The 25,841-nt window shown below is 46.7% G+C and overlaps 1 protein-coding gene across 1 annotated transcript in view; it reads left to right on the forward strand.

The window, feature by feature from the left end:
* The window catches only part of WWC2 (WW and C2 domain containing 2), a 144,335-nt gene that overhangs the window by 111,042 nt on the left and 7,452 nt on the right, over nucleotides 1–25,841 (forward strand). The window contains exons 10-21 of the mRNA XM_036894125.2: nucleotides 109–198; nucleotides 1,040–1,659; nucleotides 4,745–4,874; nucleotides 5,454–5,534; nucleotides 5,633–5,719; nucleotides 8,325–8,517; nucleotides 10,090–10,254; nucleotides 12,326–12,441; nucleotides 14,314–14,512; nucleotides 15,771–15,932; nucleotides 17,077–17,169; nucleotides 20,163–20,405. Of these exons, the coding sequence (XP_036750020.2) occupies nucleotides 109–198; nucleotides 1,040–1,659; nucleotides 4,745–4,874; nucleotides 5,454–5,534; nucleotides 5,633–5,719; nucleotides 8,325–8,517; nucleotides 10,090–10,254; nucleotides 12,326–12,441; nucleotides 14,314–14,512; nucleotides 15,771–15,932; nucleotides 17,077–17,169; nucleotides 20,163–20,405 (2,179 nt within the window). The remainder of the gene's footprint in view (nucleotides 1–108; nucleotides 199–1,039; nucleotides 1,660–4,744; nucleotides 4,875–5,453; nucleotides 5,535–5,632; nucleotides 5,720–8,324; nucleotides 8,518–10,089; nucleotides 10,255–12,325; nucleotides 12,442–14,313; nucleotides 14,513–15,770; nucleotides 15,933–17,076; nucleotides 17,170–20,162; nucleotides 20,406–25,841) is intronic.

Here is a 25,841-nt window from a genome sequence, read left to right on the forward strand (position 1 = left end):
TGTAATGTTTGCATTATAATGAGAATCTTTTCTTTCAGTTTTCAGCACTTTATCATAATGACATAAAAATAAAGTCAAAAATAAATGAATTCTGTTTTTTTTTCCTAGATTGAAATTGGAGGAGCGAAGAAAAGAGCTGCTACAGAAACTTGAAGAAACTACTAAATTAACTACTTCTTTGCATTCACAGCTTAAAAGGTAACCCCCTGGGCTTTCCAGGGGAAATTGTTTCTTAGCTATACACGGGCATGTTTTGGTTCAGCTTTGATTACTTTTCTCTTTATTTTCAATGATTTAGAAGTAAATAAAAGAGTTAACACTGGTAGATTTAGAAGTTGAATGACCAAATTTAAACTTGCAAAGAGTTCTTTTTCACGAACCCCAAGGTCGTGTTTGGAATACTTCTGAAGTATGTGGGAGGAAGCAGATAGATGTCAGCCATGAGGACATACTTAGGAGAATGACACATTTCTCCATGTCACCTCTTCTTTGAAAAACGGAGGGTGAGAGAAATTTGCCTTAAAATAGTTTGCCACATACTCCCTAAATACACACAGAGAAGAGGAAAGGTGAGTGAGCCCAGGAGCCCATGTGAAACTTGCTTTATAAACTTGCTTTATTTCCCCTCTCAGAATAAAAAGCTTTATTCTTGAACAGAATAACTGCATTAGCACTGCATACTGTTCGCACCATTTTTTATCCTTCCGTATTTAAAATTGCATAGCTGCTTATGGATGTCTGTGTAGGTAGATTTATCAGTAAGTATTTGGTCCCATTTTTAAAAAAACATTGTGCAAGAGGGATGATTTTTAATAAGACTGGAATTGTTGCTTAGAGAGTATTTAGAGAGCCAGGTTGGAAGCATCGACAGATGAGCATGGCGGTGGGCGGCACGCTAGCTGATGGCAGGGCCCTCGTCGCGGCCGTCATGTTCCTCGGCCTCGCTGGGATCCTCTGGGGTCCAGACGAGCCTGCAAATGTTGCTCTTGGATTCTACATACTGTGACCGTTTTTACAATGTGCGCTTCTCTTCCCCCAGCCTCTCTGCCAGCACCCTGTCCGTGTCATCTGGGAGCAGCCTGGGTTCCCTAGCCTCCAGCCGGGGGTCTCTGAACACCTCCAGCAGAGGGTCGCTCAATTCCCTCAGCTCCAGCGAGCTCTATTACACCGGTCCAGGCGACCAGATGGACACAGATTATCAGTATAAACTGGACTTCCTCCTGCAGGAGAAAGGCGGTTACATTCCCTCAGGACCCATCACCACCATCCATGAAAACGAAGTGGTCAAGTCCCCCGGCCAGCCAGGCCAGAGCGGTCCCTGTGGGGCGGCGGCCACAGCCGCAGGCCACCCTCCCCCGCTGACTGAGGCCCCCACGTCGGTGACGTCCCTGTCCTCGCGGTCCTCCCTCTCCTCCCTGTCCCCCCCTGGCTCTCCCTTGGTCTTGGAAGGCGCGTTTCCCATGTCTTCTCATGACAGCCCTCTCCATCAGTTCACTGCGGACTTTGAAGACTGTGAACTGAGTGGTCATTTTGCAGACATTGGCCTCGGTGAAAATCCGATGTTGCTGGATTCCAGTTCAGGAGGCACATCCCACACTCTTCTAGAGGATAAGGACCTCCACGAGTGTGCTGGGGAGCCCATGTATGAAGGAACTGCAGGTAATGGAGGCCTTTGCTTGCATGTATCCTCTCTTAATGATTTTAAGAAGAATGACTGGAGGGTTACTTTCCCATATAGACAAACGGTACTAGTCCCCCTTCTCTGTCCGTTACCTATTCATTTTGGCTTCATTTGAAAAGGAGCTTTCATTGATACACCTAGACATTTTTTCTTTATCAAATAAAAATAGTCTTCCCTGTTTAATAGATTTAATCACCAAGTACCTGCTATGTTGTCCAGAAATGCTCTGTGTGCAGCAGGTGACTGGGAACATATTTTGTGAACACAATACTTCCAAGTAGATTCTGGTTCTGAAAAATAGCAAGGCAAAGAAGAGGGCTTTCTTTTAAAAGCTGGTCTAAAACAGATTAAAGTCAAGGCAGTTAGCACACCAGCTAATGAGTACTAGGGTTCAGTGTTTAGATTGCTCAGGGAATTCTATATAAATACGGTCTTTGTTTCGTGCCAGATTCCCCCTCTCCGCCTGAAGTTGACTTGGGGAAAGCAGGCTCTAATGCACAGTGTCACTCTGCCATCTTCTGGCCGTGTTCCTGGTTGCAGCCAAGAAAGTTCTGAGTCCCTCATTTGTACTGAGACAGGAGAATTTGATTTTTTTCTAATTGTTTTCCTTTGTGAGGCGGAGGCTTTATTTAGTACCCTAGATGTGGTTGTAAACAGAACAAGATGGCACCGTTGTAGGCAAATGACCGAGGTGTGGTCCAAGGGGGGTGGTGCCTTCCAGAACTAGCCTGAAACCAAGTGTGAAGTGGCAGAAGTGTGAAGTGACCGCTGCAGCGCTGGCCCCCAGGACCCTGCTCAGGTGGGCACTTGTCACCGTGTGTCCAGAGCACGGAAGAAGACAGGCCTCTTGAGAAGTATTTTCTTGCTCTTCAACAGGGTATTTATTTTGTGCTGATGGTCCTAGGAATCCAAAGTATTCAAAGATTGGCCAATTCAGATGTTTACAGAGATAGGAATTCCATCTTGCTTGTGCGACTTCCAGTGCTGAAAGCAGAACCGCCACCTGCCAGTGGCCTGGGGCAGAATCAGGGTGCGGAGACTTATGTGGTCTGCGTGCAGCTCCTGGCCGGTGCCAGAGCCACAAGTCACGTGCTACCGAAATAACCAACCACAGAGAATATCAGCTCCAGAGTTGGGTTTACAGAAGGGCTGCAAGCCCCAGAGCCCGGAGGTAGGGCGTCCCTTGCTGCCGCCAGCAGGGGGCGTGCAGGGTGTGGGGCCGGCGCTCCGCCCTGGGCGCCCGCCCCCGCCCCCCTCCTGCATTCAAACTTTCGTTCGTTGCTTTGGTTGGTTGCCCCCTTCACTCTCCAGCTCGTTGATCCTCATCTGCAAAATGAGGATGCTAGTTTGTCCCCGCAGAGCACCGGGAAGCATTGCCCAGTACACATAAAGCATCCAGCCTCGCCCGCTTAGTTCTCGGCGGTTAATGTCACCCCACGAAGATAAGGCCCTGAAACTCCGCTCAACACAAAACGATGAAACTTCCGAACGGAGACAGAAGAAAGGGGAATCGTTTCTGTGCCATTCCTCTTGCTTTGGACTGGAAGGATCTTACATTTCTGGAGCATTCCAAAGCTGGTTTTGCCCCTCGCATATGTGGAGTGTTCTCCAGTGACCACTTCTCAACGTCCAGTGGACTTGGCTGCAGAAGGGGGCGGGCTGAGCGAGGACCGCAGGCTCTGTCCCCACCCGGAGGTCCCGGGCGCCCACGTCTCATCTGGCAGCGTTTTTGCCCAGCCTTCCTCATGACACCTGACCAGAGTATAATATCAGAAAACTGCTGTTAAAGTCGCCCTAGGAGAAAATATATCCCTGAGCTTTGTTTGCAAATAAGTTCAGTTTAATGTGTCAAAACAACTGAAAGCATGTATTTAGCCGTAAAGACTCATTCTCTTCGGGTCTGGCATCTAGCACTCGGTCCATTCGGGGTACATCAGAGCTTCACGTGGGGCGGGGGCTCTTGGAAGTGACCCAGTTCATCTCCCTCAGAGCTCCAGGCTTTTGCAGGAGACGCTGAGCTCCTCTTCTGTGCCCCTTGCTCGCCAGCGCCAGTGCCCGCCGGATGACAGAGACCAAGCTGGAATAACTGTGAAGTCCTTCCACAGTCAAGTCTCTGTCACTGTCAAAGTCAGTTTCGGGCTGCTGCGGCTATTCCGGGGGGTAATCAATAAATCATGTCATCACCTTCACCCCTCACAAAGGGGGCTGGGCGGAGGGAAGGCACTTTATCATCAAGGAAAAAGCATTCCCACTGCCAGAAATAAAAGGGGAAATGCAGCAATCAATCCTGTAATCTGAAGCTCTAAAACTTAAACATCTTAACAAGATGTAAAGTCACGACTCAGAAGGGGGCGAAATGCATACCAATCCTCATCCCCGCTCTGCTTGGTGCAGATGAAAGAACCCCATGGGCTGGCAGCTTATTATATAGGAATGCAGCTTTAAAATGAATGCTCTGTGCTTGCTTCAGGATGCAGTGTATGAATATGAGATAGAGATAAAAGTTAAGTGGTCGTCGGTGCTAAAGATTCAATAGCACAAAGTTTTTCATAATGGTCTTAGCTGGTGAGGAATTCTATAAGTCAAAGACTATTTTTCTTGCACTTCCACTAGGGTAGTAGCCAGGAGAAGTAGAATATGGCCCATGGAGAGAAGAGGAGAGTAAAGAGGCAGAAACCTTTCTTGAGCTGCTAGATTCTCTCTGTTACAGAAATATCTTTAATACTTGAGGGAGGCAGAGCGCTTCTTACCTCCAGTGAATGAGAGCTGCCGTGAGTACCTGAAAGAGAGAATGAGGAACCAATGAGAACGTGTCATTCCTCCCTTCCCTGAAAATATTTCAGGACCAAAAAAACCCATAGTCTTTCTCAAAGAATGACCCAAATAACCGGCCTCTCGGGAATCTTCCAAGTCATAGTGCCTGGAATCATGCACAGCTCTTGATGTGGATAGGCACAGCCTTGATTCTCAGGTGGAAATTTCAGTTTGGATTTCTCATAGTCCAGCTATGTGTGTGTTTTATACCAAACTTACCCTAATAAGAAATCACTTTCCCCTCTCTAGATGTGGAAAAATCATTACCAAAAAGAAGAGTCCTCCACTTGCTTGGGGAGAAAGCCACTTGTGTGTCAGCTGCCGTATCTGACGAGTCTGTGGCTGGAGACAGCGGGGTCTACGAAGCTTTCGTGAAACAGTAAGGACCCGGCAGGACTGCTTTCCATGACCCATGCCTCCTCATGCCGCGCGTGTGGGTCATAGATTCCAAACGTACCGCTGCCTTTAGTCCACTGCACGGCAGTGAGCGCTATAGGTGGTAAAGAAATGGTGTGCCTGTAATTTCAGTATTACAAAAGCATCCTGTTGGCCAGGGAAATGACAAACAGGTTGGTGTGCTCAACAACCAACCGCCTTTGAAACTTAAAACTCTTATTTTTCTAAATGAGAATACTGAAGCCGTTGGCCAGTGCCCGTTTGGCCCCTGAAGCTTCCCGTGTGTGTTTCTGAAAGCCTGTAATGTGTCTAGGGGTGTGGTATACCCCAGGGAGGCTCAGGAAGGTCTCTCCCCTAAAGGCTCAGAGGCAGAGTGCTCCTAGCAAGGTGAAGAAAGCCCTCAGCGGAGGAGCTTCCATGGGGCGCAGGGCCACTGGCTGGTATAGGAATGCTGCTCATTCAGGTTTACATTCAGAATCATTAAGTAGCAGATAGTACCCCTACCAATCAATGTCCGTGTTAATAAACTGTTCACCTCTGCCTGCTGTTTCCCTGTGCCCAGGCCTAGTGAGGTTGAAGACGTTACCTACAGCGAAGAGGACGTCGCCGTCTTGGAGACGGCGCAGGTGCAGATCGGACTCAGGTAAAGGACTGTGTGCGGGCGGAGGGGCAGCCTAGAATTCTGTGCAGGGGCCAAGGGCCTGTGGTCTTCCCGAATTTCATCAGCTTCTCTTTCGGCAGATATGACGCGAAAAGGTCAAGCTTCATGGTGATTTTAGCACAACTCCGAAATCTTCATGCCTTCTTGATACCTCATACTTCAAAAGTGTAAGTAAAATCAGTGAAGAACCAATTGAGGAACTTAACATCGTCCACATATGTTCATTGCACATTGTAACCCAGCAGTCCAGCCAGAGAAGGTATGGAGAAGTCGTAGCAGGACTGATCACACCTCAGTGCCAGCAGATGACCAAGAGAGAAGAAGAAGGGGTGAAGAGCATATTGGGTTTTGATCCCTATTTGACCTGAGGTTCATAATTAAGAAAAGGAACCAAGGCTTTTTAAAAATATCCCCCTTTTTAATCAGAAATTCTATATTATGCTATGTTGGGCCCTGATATTTTTGAAAAATAATTCAAATTTTCACTGTTGCCTATGACTCCCGTTGGTTTGGAGGAATTTTCTGGTCTTTTACATGCAAATGTAATGATTAAGTTTTATTTGATCAGTACAGTTTGCCAAGCATAGTATCATATTTCATGCAAGAGCATCATGTTCTTACCATTAAGCGTTCACTTCCCTATGACCAAGAATTTATTAAATCATTTGACTTTAAGTTAGTTCCTTTCATGAAACCACAATCCGCACAAAGTAACGGCGTAATGCTACACAGTCTATTGCTTAGGGACCCTTGGTTTCCTGACAGATATTTCTAGAAATCTTTACCACCATTCACACTTTGTGGAGAAAGAGTTTCAGTGACACTCTAAAGAGCCGTGGCTAGAAAGTTCCAGAAAGAAGCCAGGTTTCGGCTTAGCACCTCTGACTTAGACTCCAGAAGCTATCTGTCCATCTGCACTTATTAGTATGTTGCATATACCAGGACAAGGGCATGGAAATAAGAAAGAGCTGTTGAGGGGTGACCCCAAGACTCTTCCCAGCCAGATGGATGTTTTCCATAGTGATAGAGTATATTCCTCAATCAGAGGGACATTTCATAAATGGAAAAGCCCTGGGTGCTTTCCGTAAAGTTTACTAAGTTCATATCCTAATACTCTGAGATTCATCAGAGAGAAGAAACTGGGCCTAAGTGGGAAAAGCCAGAGAGAGATGATTTCGTGGGCAATAGAAGAACAGAAGTCGGGCGTGTCTAGGTACTGACGATCCTCGAAGCTGGATGGATAGGATTCCAGGAGGGGAGTGGGCTTAGGGGACCAGTAAGGAGGATGGCCTAAGGGGGAGCGGTAGAGCAGCCGGGGAGCCTGCTTCCCAGCCTGAGATTGGGAATTCGAGGAAGGGTGGCTCGATAAAATTATCTGTGACTATCCCACCAATAATACGCTGAGGTACTGCAGTGTGCCGTTGGCAGCCTTTCAGTTTTAGTATGAGGGGTGCCCCAGGGATTGATCTGTGAACACTGAGAGCCCACCCGCCAGTCCAGGAAGAAACGACAGGGCGCCCCAAGAACCCGGACTGTAAGACCAGGCCTCCCGCAGGTTCTGCCCCTGCCAGACCAGTCCCTGTCTCTTCCTCAGGGGAAGCTAGGCGCCCCTTGGAGGCGTGAGGATAGCCTGCATATGCAGGACGTCGACGGTGGGCAGTGGCTCCTCCTCTGGTGCATCTGAGCCTTCCTGGGTGCCCAGCGACATTTTCTTAAACCCATGCGGGAAAGCCTTGGCCCAAATAATGACACTGCTCAAAATGGTAACTCCTATGAAATACCCTTAAAATAGTTATTTTTCTCCCCTAACTTAGCTTAATTTTAGTTGTTAATTATGACAAGCAGAGTTTATGCTTCAGCTGGTTGGCAGCAGCAGTGGTGTTCCCATGAGCGGCTCCTGACTCCAGTGTGGAGAGAGCCCCCCGCCCCACAGAGCGGGAGGAAGACCCCCTACCTTCTGTCCGCTGTGCCTTTGGCCCGTAACCACAGAAAGTCTCACACTGTCACCCGGAAGCATTTTCGGGTCATGTAAGCGGTCGGGCCGCCGGCACAGAGGGGAACTGGAGTCTGGAGAAGGACCCTTCCTCCTCTCCAGCCCAGCTCCCCAGGAGGTTTCCTCTTGCTGCTCTTCCAGGACGGCAGCCAAGATTTCTCCTGCTCAGCCTTCAGCCTTGATGGCAGTGGCCCAAAGCCCACTAGGTTTTCAATGCCAGATCTCCAAAATCCATGTTGATGTAAAATACAGAACTAATAGGACATGTCCTCGGTTCTGTATGTGAAGTCATAGTTTCTGTAATTGGAGAAAGGTGCCTTTTAGAATGTGAATCATACAAGCCTGGAAATGAGGGGGAGGGATTTCATGGGCGTTCCCTTCTGAGATGTAAAAGAAAATACCTTGCAGTGTTTCCAAGAATTGTGAGTCCGCAATAATGCGTGCCGAGAAAATTCGCTTTAAAGTGGTCTTACAAGTTGCTGTTTTTCTATAACTCCTCCTCTGAATTTTACAAAGCATATACTCTTAAGACAGTCTGTTGTATCTGAGACTTCTGAGATGCTAGACAGTGGTATTTTGAATTGTTAAGTTCCATGTGTTTTGAATTTTCCTAACAGGATACCTTTCAGCCTTTCCTTTTCTCTAGTAGAATAATGCGCTGCATTGCTGGGAACCGATAGTGAGCATCGCTGGGGCAAAGTCACCATGCCTGCTTGGCGAGCTCCTTCCCTCCCGGCCTGCAGTACCCCTGAAGCCCATCTCACTCTGGTCCTTCACAGGTATTTCAGGGTCGCCCTGCTGCCCTCCTCAACTGACGTCAGCTGTCTGTTTCGAACAAAAGTCCACCCAGCCACAGAATCCATTTTATTCCATGATGTCTTCAGAGTGGCCATTTCCCAAACAGCCTTACAGCAGAAGACGCTGAGGGTGGATCTTTGCTCTGTCAGTAAACCTCGAAGGGAAGAATGCCTGGTAAGATTTTCCATTATTACCAGTGTCGAACAGCGCCTCTCACCGGCTATTCTGGGAATAATTTTCCAGTTGCTCTTTGCCAGCACTGATTCCACCACACATCTGCCCACTGCCTCCGACACATCCAATGGCTGTTTCATTTTATATGACGTGCTGATTTCTAGTTTTCATTTTCTTATTCCAGACCTTTAAAATCTGCTTCTACATTGTGATTTTCTATAAAATCTGCTTTTCGTTCCTATCCTTTGGCTGAAGCAGAACTCTGACCTCTATTATGACTATCGCCGTGGACCACATTTGTTATTCCCAGTACAAGTCTCGTGCTGGGTGCTTTGTGTCCATTATCTCATTGAATCCTCATGACAATCTTATGAAAAAGGTATGATCACCCCTATTTTCAGTTAAATAGGTAATATTTCCATGGCCACATAGCTAGGGCATGATGGAGCAGAATCCAAAAGACATCCCACACATAATTCACTGTTGCAATTAAGTTAAGCAAGATGCAAAGTATATGGCTTCTTCATTCAGCTTATTCTCCCCAGCCAGGGTATTAGAGCTTCTAGGAAGACATGGTGTTGCTGTTTAGAGCAATATGGTATTTCAATGCCTATGCAGAATACTTCATATATAACTACTGGTGAGTTTAACACACTGTTGCACATAATAGTCAGAAAACCATTACATCTCAGTAGAGTTACAGAATGTGTTCAAATGGAAGCATCCAGAGGTGTGCACTTGTGTCCAAAAACCAGCTTCAGTCTCTAGTTAAACTTTGCAGTCCAATAGGAAACAAAGAACACACATTTTATGAACAAAGTTTGAAAGGGTGATAGATTTCTTTAACATTTTTTCTTTATATGAAAAAATATATTTGATATTAGTGCCTGACAGTAAAGAAAGAAGCAAAGTTAACTGACTCATTAAGCTGTCGGAAAGGCACAAGATGATACATATTTATGACAGACACTCCATAGAGTTAATAAAAATGTTAATTGATAGCCTTTTAAAAATTAGTACAGATTAATTTAGATTTGGGCTGGTATGTTTGATTTGGTAGAATATAAAATCCTTTCATCTCTTTGACATTCTACTAATTTACTTATGCAAAGAAAAATTTTGCTATCTGGTTTCCCATTTAAGAACTACATGGAGTTTTTATTTGTTCTTAAACTTTTCAGTGAGGTAGTGGATTTTGTGCAAAATAGTCACATCACTCTTATGGTACATTAGATGTATTAGAGTTTCTGCTTAGTCATTTTTTTCAACTTTTCATTTAAAAATAATTCCATACTTACAAAAAGTTGCATGCTTAGTCATTAAGTTTTGGCAAAATAGTATCCCACGAAATAATCCTAGGGTTTGCTTTTAGTATTGGGATTATTTCTTATTGAGTCACACCATCTCCAAGTTTAAAAAAAAGAAATCCACCGATGCTTTATATCATGAGTATTGCATTTTTTTTTACCCAGAAACAAGCTTGCCCAATAATCTTAATTATATTATGGGGAGCAAATAATGAATTTAAACACTGTGTTTTCTCTCTTCTTTTTTTTCCTTTCTTTCTCATAGGCTGGAACTCAGATCAGTTTGGCAGATTTACCATTTTCCAGTGAGATTTTCACTCTGTGGTATAACTTGCTTCCTTCTAAGCAAATGCCTTGTAAAAAGAATGAAGAGGAAAATGAGGGTACTGCATACCAGCCAGACCAGCCATTGGTAGAGTCTATAGACTTGGTGAGTCAAAATTAGAGAAAGAAGACATGAAAATTTAATAAAATTGTATGGGATATAGAATGCTGTGGTGCTGACGTGTTTTATTCACTTTCACTATGCTTTTCTTCTTTCACAGCTAACCCTTCTCTCCCAGCTTGCTGACACACACACACGAAGAAAGAAAGATAATTTCCAGCTTGTTTCAAGTATAGCTTATAAAAGAATCACTCGTTTCTGCTTCTGCTGCTGTTAGCGTTCTTGTACATGGATTTACCTGTCCTCTTCTGTTTTAGCCATGTTGATAAGTCGGTAGCACTCTCTCTCTCTCTTTGTGTTTCTGCGTCTCCCTAAGGTGGCAGATTGTAAGTTGATCGACTTTTAAATGTTAAACTGCCCTTGGATTCCTGGAGTAGAGCAGACTTCATTGTGGTGTGTTTTATACATGTTGCTGGATTTGATTTCCTTGACTTTGTGTTGGGAGGGTTTTTCTCGTTTGTGTTCATGAGAGAGATTAGTCTTTAATTTTTTTTTCTTGTAATGTCTTTGTCAGTTTCTGATATCAAGGTTTTAGTGGCTTCAGAATGGAAGTTGGCAAGTATATTCCTTCTTTTCTACTCATTGCTGAAGTTTTTGTAAGATGGGTGTTACCTCTTCCTTAAATATTTGGGAGAATCCCCAAGAGAATTCACCAGCCCAGGCTGTAGTTCTCTTGTGAGAAGTAGCCTTTTGCAACCAAGTCTCTTTGAGGGAAATAAGCCCTAAAATGTTCTCAATGACTTATGTATCTTATTTCTCCCAAGGGTGCTACGACAGTTCAGCACAGCTCCACCTGTCCCGGGGTGTCGTACTCTGTGTTGTGGTGCCCCCATTTAGGTCACCTTCCCTCTGCTTGAAGAATTCTCTCTAGTATTTCTTTTAGTACAGGTCTATTGGTGTCTTTATTTTAACTTAATTTGGGAAGGTCTTATTTTGGGGGGACAGGGGGCTATGTATTCAGAATTTTAGGTGGGCAGTTATTTCTCCAAACACATTAAAGATATCATTCTGTTGTCATCTGGTTTCCATTGATGCATTGAGCTGTTGGAAGACAGCTGATCCTTGAAAGGTAATGTACCTTTTTTTCTTTTACTGCTTGTAAGATTTCCTCCTTTTCTTTGATTTTTTCTTTGTGTTTATACTAGTGAAATTCTCTATCATTTCATCAGATTTCTTGGACATATCAATTGCAAAATGTAAACTCCTTCTCTAAATGACTGCAGCATATGGGTCCCCTGGAGGTCTGCCTCTCTGTGTCCTGCTGTTCGTGGCTGTCAGTCCCTGGGTCCTGTTCCCAGGGGGATGCTAGATATTATGCATGAAGAACTATAAAGACTCTGGCTAATGTCTTCCTCCAGAGAGGCCTTAATATTCTTCTGGAAGGCAGATTACAGTATGGGCAGATCAACTGGATCCTTTAGGGAACATGAGTCCCAATTCTTCCCTCCCTAGGACCATGGGACCATGAGGTGACCGAAGTGTCTCTTTGCTGTTTAGGCCTCCGACAGCTAGTTTTTGCTTTGTTTCTGACTTTTTGTTCTGCACACATGCAGCCTGGGAATGGCAAATGCCTCCACAGAAATATTATGCAGATTCCTGGGCCTACTTTACAGTCCATTTTCTCCAGCTCCTCTCGTGCTGACCACCTTGGTAGCCTGCAGGTCAGGCCTCACCTTTGCACCCTACCAACACCATTGGTAGCCACCGTCTGTTCAGCCTCTGTGCCTCGGCACAGGAACTGACACACGCCCCAAGGGAGAAGAGCAACACTGATGGTGGCATCCACCCTGGCATCTCCCTTCTCCCTGGGACGGTGTCCCTTTACTCCTGATTGCCTTTCTTGCTCTTCATTGCTTTAAAACAGCAAGAGTTTTGTTTGTTTGTTTGTTTCTTGAATTTGACTTATTGTATTCAACTTTCATATTCGTCCTCAGCAGAATGAGGTCTAATACCAACCTTCTTTTTCACAACTGGAAGCATGAGCCCCCCTCTGGTGAGTTTCCAGTCATTCCTCCAGGTCTGTGATGTTAATCGGCATGTGTCTTACATTCTCCAGGATGCGGTGTCAGCCTTACTTGCAAGGACATCAGCTGAGCTACTGGCTGTGGAACAAGAATTAGCACACGAAGAACCGGGGCAGGAAGACGAGCACAGGGGTCCAGACGGAGACTGGTAGGCCCGTTATTCCTGTTGCTGTCGGCAACTCAAAGAGGATGCGTTCAGTTTCTCTGGGAGGCCTGTGTAGGCTCAGATCTTGTTCTGGAATCGTGGAAAGCCGTGCTGCTCCTGGGAGCAGCACACGGGGAAGGACTCTCCATGGTCTTCAGAGAGTTGGCAGAAGTGATGGCGATGTCGTGGGCAACGTTAACGTTCACACATGCAAGATTCTTGGTTCTTGCTTCAGTAATGTTTGACCCTATTTCCAGAGCTTCTTAAAATTTTAAGTCTAAACTAACTTTTTTGAAAGGTATGGTAGTTTACTGTAGAGTCTCGGGTGGATTTAAAAGCCAACCCCCTTCCTTTAAACTCCCCGCTGTGCCCATTGGGCCCTGGGAAGCCAGAGCAGGTAGGAGAACACAGCCTCCAAGTCGACATTTTCTCTGTTACTACTTTTATCTTTTTATTCATCTTCCCTCCTCCCACACACCATCCTTTAAAAAAAAAAAGAAAAGGTTGTTATAACTTTTGTCTAGATTCACATATGTATAAAGAACTCTCTTTCCAGGTGTGCACTGTTTTCTCCAAAAACAAATGTTAGTGAATTCATCAGTTTTTTAAGTGTTTATGTAAAATCATTTAGCTTAATTTTGTATGTATAGTTACACTGTTACATTTGAACTGTTAACACGTATGTGCATACATACATAGCTAATGCATTTGTGCAAATGTGCACATACATAAAACTTTTTGCAAACTTAGAGGGACAAGAAAAATCATCAGTAACAAAATCATGGATGTTTGGAAGGGACAGCTTACTACAGTGATGTAAAAAGGTGCAGGTTTGCTTCATAGCAGAAGCCCTTCATAGTGAATGAAAATCGGAACACTGCAGAAAACATAAATATGGGAGTGGCAATGAGGTTTCTCATGGTATCTTTGAAGACTAAGCCTTCCTAGCGAGTGTAAAATGGCAAATTGTGTCACACACACATTTCAAAAAAACACACTTAGTACCTAACATAAAGGAATTTATAACTCTGGACTCATTGCTTGGCCCCCCATGTTCATTTCACAATTAAGCATTTACCAGTTAATCTGTGCCAATTTGTCGGTGTGTCACCAATCACAGTCAAAGCTCCACTTTCAGTTACCCGTGGCAAAAATGTTTCCCTTCTAAGAACACAGAACTCAACAGAGCATGAAATATTCTAAACCATCCTGATGCTCTTGCTTCCTGCCATTACAGTTTATACAGAGTATTTATATTTCTGTATTTATATGTGTATTTATATTCTGGAGCCACACTTGCAGTGGCACCTGAACCCATGCCATGACTTTTGTTAAAGGCAAGATTATACAGCATTAAGAGTCTTGTTATTTCCATATTCAAACTGCCTTTACACGGGACTTTACTCTGCTAGACCATGAGCACTGTTGACGGTGCGTACCTTTAATCCATATGCCTTTATTCACTCTCAGGGAGCACAACTCCATTCTGTTGTATGATTAACCTTAGAATAAATGAATAACTAATACCAGGTTGTAATACAGTGAGTGGTCAGTATTTCTGAAAGGTGGGATTAAACTTTATATGTGATTTTTCAGAATATTTCTATGTTATTATCTAGGAACTAGGTCAAATTTCATGAATTTAAATAACCTTTTTTAGTACCAAATTACAGTGATTGTGCTGCAGATTGTTAGTACGGTGATAATCTTATTTTTTATGAGCATTTTGTAGTAAAAGTTCCAGTTACAGACATGGCTTCAGCCCTTGTGTGTGAGGCCATAGGTCATTGCCCAGGCAACGGGCCATGCCAGGGCTGCACTGTTCACAGAGATGCCAGCCGGGCCCACAGTGTGCTTTGCTCTGCCCCACTGCAGGCTAACCATGCTCAGAGAGGCCTCTGATGAAATTGTGGCCGAAGAAGAGGCTGAAGGTCAATTGCCAGAGGGCAGTGGCTGTACAGAAGACATAAGCTCCTGCCAGCGTATGCCTGAGATGGAGAAAGACACAGCACGGGGAGGGGACAACCATGCCCAGGACCTGGGGAACCAGCCCCCCACCGGGGCAGCCACGCTTGTAAGCACCCCAACCGCATGCTCCTACACAGACCTCCACCTCCACGGGCCCCCCTCGGGCTGAACTGGTCTGTTGGGGTGAATTACGATTCCATGCCAGAGCTTATCATGATAGGCATTTGTGGAAATAGGCTGTCAGAAACACTGTAAATACAATTATAAATAGCCCCAAAGTAGTCATTCTCCAACTTTATATAAGAAGATAAATAGTTCTCTTTAGATCTCTGTAAACGTGCGGTGAATATTTATTAAAAGCATCTTGAATTTCCTGGATCATACCAAGGCGACTACTTAATTGTAATAAGTTTCATAAATGTAAGTTTCCTTCCATTTCAAACATGAGGTAAACATTTGAGGTTCATTTTGGCACTGGTGTTCTGACTGCTGTCACTTCTGGAAGGTGACAGATGACTCTGTTTAGGCGCAGATGCCAGCCAGGTTAGTGAGCAGGACCTCTGCTAGTTAAGTGAGAGACATGCTGAGCCCACCATCCCCAAAGGGGCAGATCATTTTCAAGCTTTGAGGACCTTGGCGAACTTGGGATGTGGGTAATAGAGTCTAGAAAATTCCAGTTCTTTATTCCTGAGGCAAATAATACTTACCTGACTGAAGACTTCCTCTTATAAAGGAACATCCCAGCAGGAGGCAGGTTTAGGGTCAGGTTGTACACCCAGGATCAACAGTAAACATCTCCTATGCCTGTACAGTTTGTATTTTGAGAAACTTCCATTCTTACTTAAATTTTACTTTTTTGTTACATTTCCAAATATCCAGTAAGAATCCTAACAACGCTTTGCAGCAGCTGTTAACATTCATATACATATCACTGCATTCTCTGTAAGCCTGTAACTTTGTAGAGTATTTTCATTTTCTCGTATTTCATTACCTTTATCATTTATTCTGAAAAAAACTAATCGGCACCTTGAGTAATGTTTAATGATGCAGGCTTCCCAAATAAGATTCTTTATAGAATTACATTTGCCCTCTGTAAAGCTGAACCTTCGTTTCTCAGGTCTAATCTGTTAGAGGCGGCACGTCTGTTTACGGGTGACGCTCTCCTGTCCACCCTGGAAACTTCCTAAGAACGCGGTAGAAAGCCGTGTCCCTGGGTTCCCACCAGGAGCAGGGCGAAGCCTTTCTCAGAAGTGACCCGGCACGCGATGAGTCTCTGTTGTAGGATCAGATCTTCCTTTCCTGTTTAGAAGAAGCAAAACATCCACACCTCTCAGCTCCTGACAAACTTCTGACTTCGATTCTAGGTTGATAAAGAGACGAACACCGACGAGGCAGGTGCCAGCGCGGCCGTTCGGCCCAAAGACCGCAGCAGCCTGAGCGGGCGGCAGCGGCCGGTGGTGAGGAGCAGCGTGATCGTGCGCTCGCAGACCTTCTCGCCGGGCCAGCGGTACCAGCACGTCTGCAGGGTAAGGCCGTGGCGCCCTGGGCACCCACCCAGATGGCCACTAATGGCCAGAGCGCCGTACTGCAGACACAAATGCACGCTCAGGTTCCTTTCTGGTTCGAGCTTTGGGCTTCTTTTCTTTCCCAAATTCAGTGTCTCATTGGCTCTAGTGCCCCTTTATTTGGCAAATAAGTGAAATTAAGGACTTGCTACTAAGTATATTTGGACTTCAGTCTGTAATTAGAAACGTCAAGGGACTTGAGATTTATAATATTTTGTGTATTTCTATCATAGTCCTACTGAATGAAAAATTATGAATTGGGTTTTAGAATAAAGTCATCTTTTAATAATGCCCGTAGACCCTGAATCAGACTCATGGTTGTGGGACAGATATTGTGGTATATGCATCAGTTTATCAAATTCTACTTCCAGAAGTACTTACGACATTTAGTAATACAACCTTAATAATATAAAATGAGTTAGAAAACGCCTTTAAAATTCTAAATTTATTCACTCAATTCAACATTTTTATTAAGTACCTACTATTAAGCATGTGTCTAGATACTTGGAATTCCTTTGTGAACAAAAGAGACCCAGAGCTCTGCCTTTGCAAAACTTACGTTCTTGTGAATCAAACGAAACAATAAACACGATGAACAGACTATCACGTGTCTTGGATGGGGCAATGCCATGTATGGAAAACAAGTGCAGGGGGTTGGGAGTGGTAGGGCTGAGGGTTGCAGATTTAAGCAGGGTTCCGTGTAGGCTTCACGGAGAAGGTGACATTTGGCCAAGACCTGAAATGGGCAAGGCAGCCAGGAGGGAGGGCTGTCTGGGCTGAAAGTGTTCTAGATTGTACTAAACTGTGACTGGACTCTGGCCTCGAGCTCTGGACATTATACAGAGCTGTCTTTAGAAAATAAATATTGCTAATTAGCTAAAAATACAAAGGATAATCTTATTTCAAAATATGAATTGGCAATTCATAAGTTTTTTAAGGCAATTGTTTAAATTTTATAAGAAAGTTAAGTCATTTAAGCAAAGCATAGAACAGAGAAAAACTTGTTAGGGAGGATTTTTTGTTTTTTTTAAATAAACCTGTATTTAAACTTCCACTGGACTGTTAATGCAGTCAGCTTATTTTTTTTTCAATCCTTTGTTGCCAGTTGAATCGAAGTGACAGTGACAGCTCAACCCTGGCTAAAAAGTCACTGTTCGTGAGAAACTCCACCGAACGGCGCAGTTTGAGGGTCAAAAGGGTACGTATTCCCGCAGCATCCCACTGTCTAATCCACTGGCACGGATTGTGAGGCATAAATACCAGAAATGCTGAGCGCCATTGCTCCCTGTTTTTGGGCTGTTGGATGAAGCCAGTGTGGGTGCAGGGACGCCAGTGTCACATCAGTTCTGGGGGCAGAGAGAGGGTGGGCCTCAGAGCCCACACTCATCGTCGCTTTGGATCCAGGAGATGGTGTGCGGGGGCGATGGAGAAGGGGCTCACTGGCCGAGGGGTTTGCAGCCGCTGTCCGTGCACCACATCGGGCTCTGCAGACCTTTTCAGAGGAGCAGACGTTCTGGTAAAGCAGTACACCGTTTTAGTAACTTGCTTAAGAACAGATATTTTTAGAAGGTTCAGATTATTGTGGATGGGAAAGCTCATGTCAAGGGTTCCTGGAAGCCATAGATCTCTGGATGAGCTTTAAAGGACAGGTCTGAGAGGATGTTTAAGTAAATGAAAAAGTTGGGTTGTTGAAGTCACTCAAAAATTCCTATTGGCTTACCAACAGCTGAAATATTAATGGGAAGCTATCTGCTTACTAGTAATTTGTTTAGTAGAATTCCCTAAGCCGTTTTATTCCGGCTTACGACGTGTGTTTAGAAGCACGAACACTGTTCTGAGCTGCCCGGTGGGGTTTGGGTCCCGAGGAGGCGTTCCCGGGAACACCGGTGGGGAGGAAGGGATGAGCTTCTCTGGTCGGGAGAATCCGAGCGGCTTCACAGGGCCGGTCTGGGCCTTCTCCCCTGGGTACAACCTCAAAGGAAAATGGTAGCTTTGTGGGAGGTAGGGAGGATGGGTACCGGGGCTGTCGGTAGGCGACGTGAAATGACACAGCAGGAAAACACATTCATGGGACAAGGGGGGATCGAGCTCAGCTAGAGCGTGGTCCCCGTGGGTGGGAGGTTAGGAGTAAAGGCTAGAAAGGTGAATTGGGGTCATCATCCTCACCAGTGACTGGCTCAATGCCTGCGTGCCGAGTGACGGGCAGCCCTTGGGTGCCCAGTTCAACATCCTAGTGACTTGAAAGTAATGAGCATATTTCTTTTTTCTAAAGGTAGATGTGCTAGCATTTATTCAGCATCAGCATTCTCAGGGAATTTGGAGATGTAGATGTTTCAGATTACCAAACTTGGTGCTTTTAAAGCACCTAAATTTCCATCCTCTTGAATGAAAATTCTCATCTCCTTTACAAGTTGCCTGCATTTTTAAACAGCACATACTCTTAGAGGATGGTGGCGCCCTTCAGAGCAATTTTAACCAGAAGCGTTTATGAATTGAGCCGAGCTGACACACAGTCGGGTTACTCCTAAACGCAGCTGTGAGAACTGCTGAACCAGACAAAGGTCAATCCCGAAACATTTGGGAGACGCCTGTGATTGGCTTCTAGAGAAGACTGATAGGGTCTGGTAGAAATGAGAGGCGAAGGTACTGTGATTAGGAGCTATAACATGAAAGGTGTAGAAGCTAAGGGAGCGAGCATCTGCAAAGATCCGGGGAGGTTTCACCTGCCTGGAGAAGCCAAGTGCCAGCCGCGAGGCACGGGGGTGGGGAGCACCCGCGGGCGTGGGGCGCGGAGCCCGCCCACCCCGGTTTACCAGAGCCCACTGCGCACAGCGCTTCCCGGCAGCGTGAAGGCACGTGCCCGCTGGAGCCCAGTTAAGGATGTCTGATTCTGAACAACGAGCGAGTCGGTCAAAGAGAATAGCGGGCTAGATGATTCTGCCGTGCAGGAGGTTTGTTAGAGCGGAGGTTGGGGGAAGGGACCCCGCGGTAAGAATGCCACAGGCCGTTGGAGAATGCCACGGCCATAGTGCCCGGCCAGGAGGCGACAGTGAGCGTTCTTCAGACTTGGGCTGAGGCCCCAAGTAAGAGGAGGGATAGACAGGCCTTCTGCCCCCGTCTGTCATGAGCACCGCCGTCATTCCAGATCTTCAGGCTAGAATGCTTCTCCGGTTTGATCCCTTGTCTCCCGTATCACACAGGACCAGTTTCTATTCGTAATCTCTTATTTTCCATGCCCTCTGCCAACAGTCCTGGCAAGAAATATTCTCCTTGTTCCCCTCTGCTTACCCAGTCTCACCCAGCCTCGTTTGAATTCCTTTGCTCGAGCGAGGCTGAGCCACGCCTGCGTGCTGCCCTTCCCCTGACCTCCCGTGGCCCGGAGGTGCCCCTTGGGTGCCCCTTCAGTGCCCCGGTGCGCCCTGCCTCCTCCGGCTCCCCGTCTGCAGTCTTCAAGGTCAGAAGTCGTGTCTTCTCCTCCTGGTGTTTTGCCTACAAACCTCCAGCAAACCTTTATTCATACCTATTGCATAATTACGCTTGGTAAATGTTAAGATTGGCCCTAGAAAGAGCACCGTGAGTCCGCGGGGCGCCGGGGAAGGAGCTGGAATTTAGGCGTATGGACAGGCGGAGGCGGGCCGCGTCTTGGCCCTGCTGAGCAGCTACGTTCTGGCTGCGCCCCGAGGAAAGGGAGCAGAAGGCCTAGGCTGTGGGGAGACGGTGTATGGCCTGAAATGCAGGAAATGTGAGCTCCTTGTAATGTATTTGTTTTTCGCAGAGGGCAGGCTTGCGTGATGCGTCGGTCAGGCTAAGCTAGGCTGTCCTAGGGTAACAACTTAAAAAATCTCAGTGGTTAAAACAGTAAAGGTTTCTTCCTTGCTTAGCCGCTTGTTCATTTCAGGTTGGCCGGATGCTCGGCTCCTTGTTCTCACTCAGGACCCGAGCTGATAGGCCTCCATCTCTGAATCTGGGCTGTGTCGCTAGCAGGAGACGGAAATACACAAATCTCACCCTGGCTTTGAAAGGCTTTTTCCGTGGAAGTAGACACATGACCCACTCACCTTTCAGTGGCCAGAGCAAGCCACCTGGCCAGTTACGCGCCGCTCAAGGAAGCCGGGACGTGCCAGGGAGGAAGGCGGGATAATGCCTACGGGTATCATGAGGTGCCTGTCGTTCGGTTTCCCCCCTACCCAGGCGGTTTGCCAGCCCGCCCTCCGGAGGACAGCACAGGGGTGCTCGGCGCGCACGTCCCTCGACCTGGAGCTGGACCTTCAGGCGTCTCTCACCCGGCAGAGCCGCCTCAACGATGAGCTGCAGGCCCTCAGGGGCTTGAGGCAAAAGCTGGAGGACCTGAAAGCCCGGGGGGAGACCGACCTTCCCGCGGGCGTGCTGGAAGATGAGAGGTTCCAGAGGCTCCTGAAACAGGCTGAGAAGCAGGTACGGTGTCCCCCGCGTCTGCGTGGAAGCCTGCGTGAGGCGGTACCCAGCTTCCCCCTGCCCGCTGACCGCGTCTTGCAGTCCTGGGCCTAGAACGGGAACCCCTTTCCTCCCGTTGTTACAGGCCTGTTTTTCCCGGGGTGTTGCCGAAAGGGTAGCACTGCCCCCCCCCGCCACGGTGCAGGTGTGAGGTCCCCGCCCCACGGCTGCTGCCCTGCTGGCCACCTGACAGCGGGGGGACATGGCTCTGTCACTGGCTCCAGGAGAGAAATGCTCAACCTGCTTTCTTGCTTGGCATTTTACTTGGTCTCCACATGAGGCTTGGCACATGCAGTATTACTTTTAACTTTCACGATAAGTCTTGTTTGAATTTTCTTTATGTAGCTCTCCAAGATTCATTAGCCACACCAGTTATAAATGCATTGCTAATTTTAATGTTCCTCAGTTTTCACATTGTTTCCTACCTTCAGGAAAGCTCACACTTCATATGTTGGTGTCCTCCCAAGCATTCCACCGTATGTTTTCACAAGTGTACAAACTAGGAGAAAATCATTGATTCATAAAATAGGGTATCTTTAAGGGAATATTTCTGTTGCTCTGCCACCTAAACACAACCAAAAATGTGAAGAGCTTCATCTTTATGAAACTGGTTTGTCCCCTCAAGGTTAGAGTTTATATTTGGGTTTAGGAGCCTGCGTTCACATCTGTATATGATATACAAGTGGAATTGTCAACATAGCTGAAATGTTACAAAGGCTAAGACATTATTTTCCTTTAACCCCTGCGGATGGAGATGTGAAGTAGATTAGATACTTCCTTAAACGAATAGAAAATTTTGTCCGTAATATAAACTTCTCTTTTTGGCCCAAAGTTATTTTGGGCTCACATAGCGTATGTTACTGTAGGGTTACTGAGTCAGTCAGCTTGGCTAGTGGTACTAATCCTAGGCGGAGCTCAGAAATTTAAGGAGTAAGTCTCAGACTGTTATCAGCAGTTTTTAAAGAATGTGTTGTGTTGTTTTGTTTTGTTTTGTTTTTTATATAATTAATGTACAATTACGTGAACAACATTATGGTTACTAGACTCCCCCCATTATCAGGTCCCCACCGCATACTAGGGAATGTTTAAGCAGCAAAACATACCACTTCTCAGTACCCTATCCCACCTGGTGTGTACAGGCCCAGGGCAGGGATGAGGCCACCACGGGGCTCCTTCGGTATTAACAGTGCCTTGTGGTGGATATTCCATCCAGTCTTGGTGAGAATCTCCTCTGCCTCCTTGAAGCCTGCTGATCTTGCTTCCCAGCCGTGATTTTAGCCTATTTTGAGTTTCATACAGGGTTTCCCCTTAACTTACTAGCGAGTAGATAAACACAGCATGGAAAGATGACAAGAAGCTGACTGTGGGCACTGTTAGTTCCAGCGTAGCTCAGCCACCTGCAGTCCTGTGCCCTGCCCTGGGAGTTGGCACAGCTGTGGCGTGGGCACCCCTGGGCCCAGCTGTGCCGTGGCAGCCCTGGGACCAAGTTCCAGGAGGAGCAGGGTCCAGGGATGTCAGATCAGATCACTTAGGGTTCCCATGCTTCGTACGTGAGCCTCAGCTGTTCTGAAGCAGGAGCTTTAGGCTGTTCTGTTCCCACATCCTATGTGATGTTCACAACCATGATCTAGGAAAATAATGGCGATGATGTGGAGAAAGTGGCGTATTCCCACTTCCCAGGCCACCAAGATGCCTGCCTGCCCTTTGTCCATCCTCATGGCCATCTACCAACCTCTCGCACCGTTCTTAGTGGCAGGAGTAATCACAGGGACCTCAGGCAGATTTTTCCAAACATAATATGAAGTTGAGCTAAACTCCCAATAAGTGACCTCTTTGAAAACTATCATCTCTGTCATTCAGGCACCCATTTGTGTGGCACGGGTGCTATTTTCCCCTTTCATCTCCTACTTACTAGCATTTTGATTGTCCTTATTGCAAGCCAGCGTCTAAACAGGTGCCAGCTGGAAACTGACCAGAGCCAGTGTCTCCATGAAGTGCTACTCCGGCGGTGGGGGGGGGGTTGCCTCCTTGAAACCCCAGCACAAGCCTGCACACTGTGCACAAAGCCCGGTGCAACCAGCCCCGGGCGGTGGAGGTGACTTTCATGCCACATTGGATGCCTTTCCCTTTCGGAGCAGGCTTCTCTCCCCAACATAGCAACGCTCATTTACGGGAGGTGGGAACTGGTCGCTTGGACTCAGAAGTTCCCACGAATGCTTCAGAGACCATGGGCTTTTCCATTTACATCAAGAATGCAAAATTTCAAAGCTGAAATCTCCCGAGTCTTGCCCAATGTGAGACATAAGCAGATCTGTTCCAGCTCTGGAAAGTGGCTTTAGACGAGTGACCCTTAAGAATTCTTTTCTGTGAAATAGTGCTGCATTTTTATATTTTCAGTTGTTTAGATACTAAATGACACTTACCTATCCATGATTCTGGCCTCATAATAAACGTGTATGATGATCTTAATCATCTTTACATAAGTTGCATTAGTGATGTTGCTTAGAAATTTAATTATTCCTTAGTAGAGGTTTTCCGATCTGCTTTGCCTGATGGGCCAGCCGTCCATGGGTTCCGTGATCAGCTGGCAGACAGAGACACCAAGGGGAAAGAGAAGCCGGAGGAGGACTCCATGCGACGCAGAGCCCCGGACAGACGCTCCTGTCGCGCCCCATCATTAGGGGTGCCACCCTGGCGAGCAGAGAGGCGGCCTGAGCCCACAGGGCGGGCTCCGGAGCCTGCTGGCTGCCCCTTAGCCGTCCACAGCGGAGGAAGGAAGGAAGGATTGCCCCACCGGCCTGCGAGTGTGGCCCCAAGCGATCTCACGGCACTTCATGGCTTCAACAGGGGAAGCTGTGGCAGGGCCCAGGGCTCCGGGAAGGGACGTAAGTGCCACGAGGCAGCAGGCAAGGTCGAGAGGCGTCAAGAGGATCTGAGCGGAAGGGTTGGAGTGTGGGATTCGGAGTGAGGTCTGCATTTTCCAGTTCTCATCAAGAACATCCCAGCTTGGCTAACCATGAAGATGCATCTGAATACCCAAGGGCCATTAGGAGCCCAGGTAGTTTTGTACTCGGCCTTCTGCGCACGAGGGCTCCGTTTTCCTAGATAATAATCCCTGTGAGCATCACAAGGGGGGCCGATATCAGCTCTGTGTAAAGCACCCTTGGAGGAGTTGAAGCTCCCTGAACAAACTGCTGTTATTGGACACAGTGCAGGGCCAAGCTGTCCAGCGGGCCTGAAGGTAGCCAGTGAAAAGGTCTCTGGCACACATGGAGGTCCTTGGCTAGGGTCTAAGTGAAAGGAAGCGAGTGCCTGTGCAGCCAGGCCTGTAGGCCCATGAGCGCGACCATCTGGGACCCTCGGAAGCTCTCCCGCCTGGGCTGCTCACTTCGCTGACCCTCCCCATGGCCTTTCCCTGGCCTCCTTCCTCTTTCTCAGCAAACAAAAATAAGTAAATAAAAGCAAATCAGCCTTAACAAATGCCTTCAGAAGCGTGCATATCTGGGGCTTTTGCTTTTTCCCTGCTCAGAGAGGACTTCATACGCTTATCTGTAAAATGAGAGGGTGGGATTCCCGAACCACCAAGATCCCTTCTAGGTGAAACAGTCTGTGATCTACATGAAATCACGGCTAATGCTCATTCAGTGGAAGGGGCGATTCGGAGAAATGTGTGGAACTGGAGGGCTAGGTGGCCCAAAGAACCTAATCTGGGGTGATTCTGCAGCCCGAGGGGCTTCCCTGTCACAGGGAGCAGAGCTTTCCCTGCCTGGGCGGAGGCTGTTAGGCCCACTGCCCCCCAATGCTTCCTCCGGCCTGGGGGCAGGCGCGCAGAGCAACGGGGAAGAAAGCTCACAAAACAAGGTCACTGGGCCCGTTTTGAACTCGACTGAATAGATGTTTTTTATCTTTTATCTCCACCAGCTCTGTATATAGAGCTAGACTGAGTTACGTACTTTCTCTGCCCACACTGAAGTTTGTAACTGCAGCTCTGGGAAAACAAGACTGTTTCCATGGTGGGCCTGTCGTTGCGGCCGCAGAAGGGGGTAATGACTGCTGACTTATCTCCCCTGCTTGCTCTTCATGTCTACGTCCACTTGTTTCCATGCACGCAGACGCACCACCACGCATACTCACACACGCTTCCTTTCCACCATTTCCCCACAGTGCCGGGATTTGTGAGGTTTTCAGCAGGGTGGTCATAAAATGCCCAGCCATGAGCAAAGCGCCTGCCAAGTGCCGTAAAAAATATGGCTCCCAGCAAAGCAGTTAATTGAAGACCACAGCAGATCCTGGACTGGCCCCCCTGTCAGGAGAGCTGTCAGGGCTCAGGGTCGCATTCCATAAGCTTCCTCCTTTGTGGCTGGGTCTGTTTTGTAGCTCGGAATAAAAACAGAATCAGAGTCGGTGTCCTCGTGTGTTTTATGACCCCTTAGGAAGCAGAGCAAGAAACACGGGACTGTAAATTAAGGCTGATTGTGCGGCTCCGTCCTTTTGGCTTCTTAACAGGACTGAGAGTAAATCACTGGCCCTTTCTGCAGCTCGGGCTCTCGTCACGTAAACTGAAGGTTAATCACCCTCTTCTGGAATCCGGGGCAGAAAAAGTGGTTTCTGATCCTCATGAACCAGGCAGCTTATCATGACTTGTCGGGTGAGAAGGGCAGAGCCGTGCTGTGGGAGGACGTGTTTTCCCAAAGCAGCCTCATGTTGCTTACAAAGTAGAAATTTCTTTTTCTTCCTTAGTGTTTCCCTGTCAAAACGCCAAAGTTCTGTGATGCTAGACTTTTTAAAAGCTTAAAATTATACAGATGTTAATATCTTTAAAAGTTAGAATCAAATCTGCTAAGAAAATTATATATTAAAGATATTAATGTACCTCATTCAACAAACCTTAATGATTACAGTGAAGAATTCAGCATAGAGATCTATCTGCCTGCAAGCTGGCTCCTATTTTTTGGCTACTAACAGCTGACAAAAATGTCACAATATACGCTGTTACCTAGATTTTTGGAGAAAGATATAGTGTTAGCTAAAGATGGAAATACATATAAATACAGACACAGATGTGGTCTCCAGTGCAGTATGTTCTTATTCAGCAGGGAAAGAAAATTCTTCCTGTGTTCCACGGTCGGTCTTACTTTGCACAAAACCAAAGCAAGTTGTGAAGTGTTTCGTGGTCACCACACAAGTGCTGGTAGTTGAAACTGTCAGCAGCCACTGAGCTACTTAGAGGGACCGTGTTAACGGGGCTGCACAGGGATAAAAGAGACCAACACTGAACAAGGTCCCAGGGACCTGTTGTCTGTCTGATCCAATAAAATGTATTTTCCTGGGGAAACTGGTCCAGATTTTCTTGCCTGAGGATCTCTAGCATGTACCTTCCTCCTCTGGCTTTTCTGA

This window comes from Manis pentadactyla, chromosome 7 (assembly GCF_030020395.1).
Source record: "Manis pentadactyla isolate mManPen7 chromosome 7, mManPen7.hap1, whole genome shotgun sequence".
NCBI lineage: Eukaryota > Metazoa > Chordata > Mammalia > Pholidota > Manidae > Manis > Manis pentadactyla.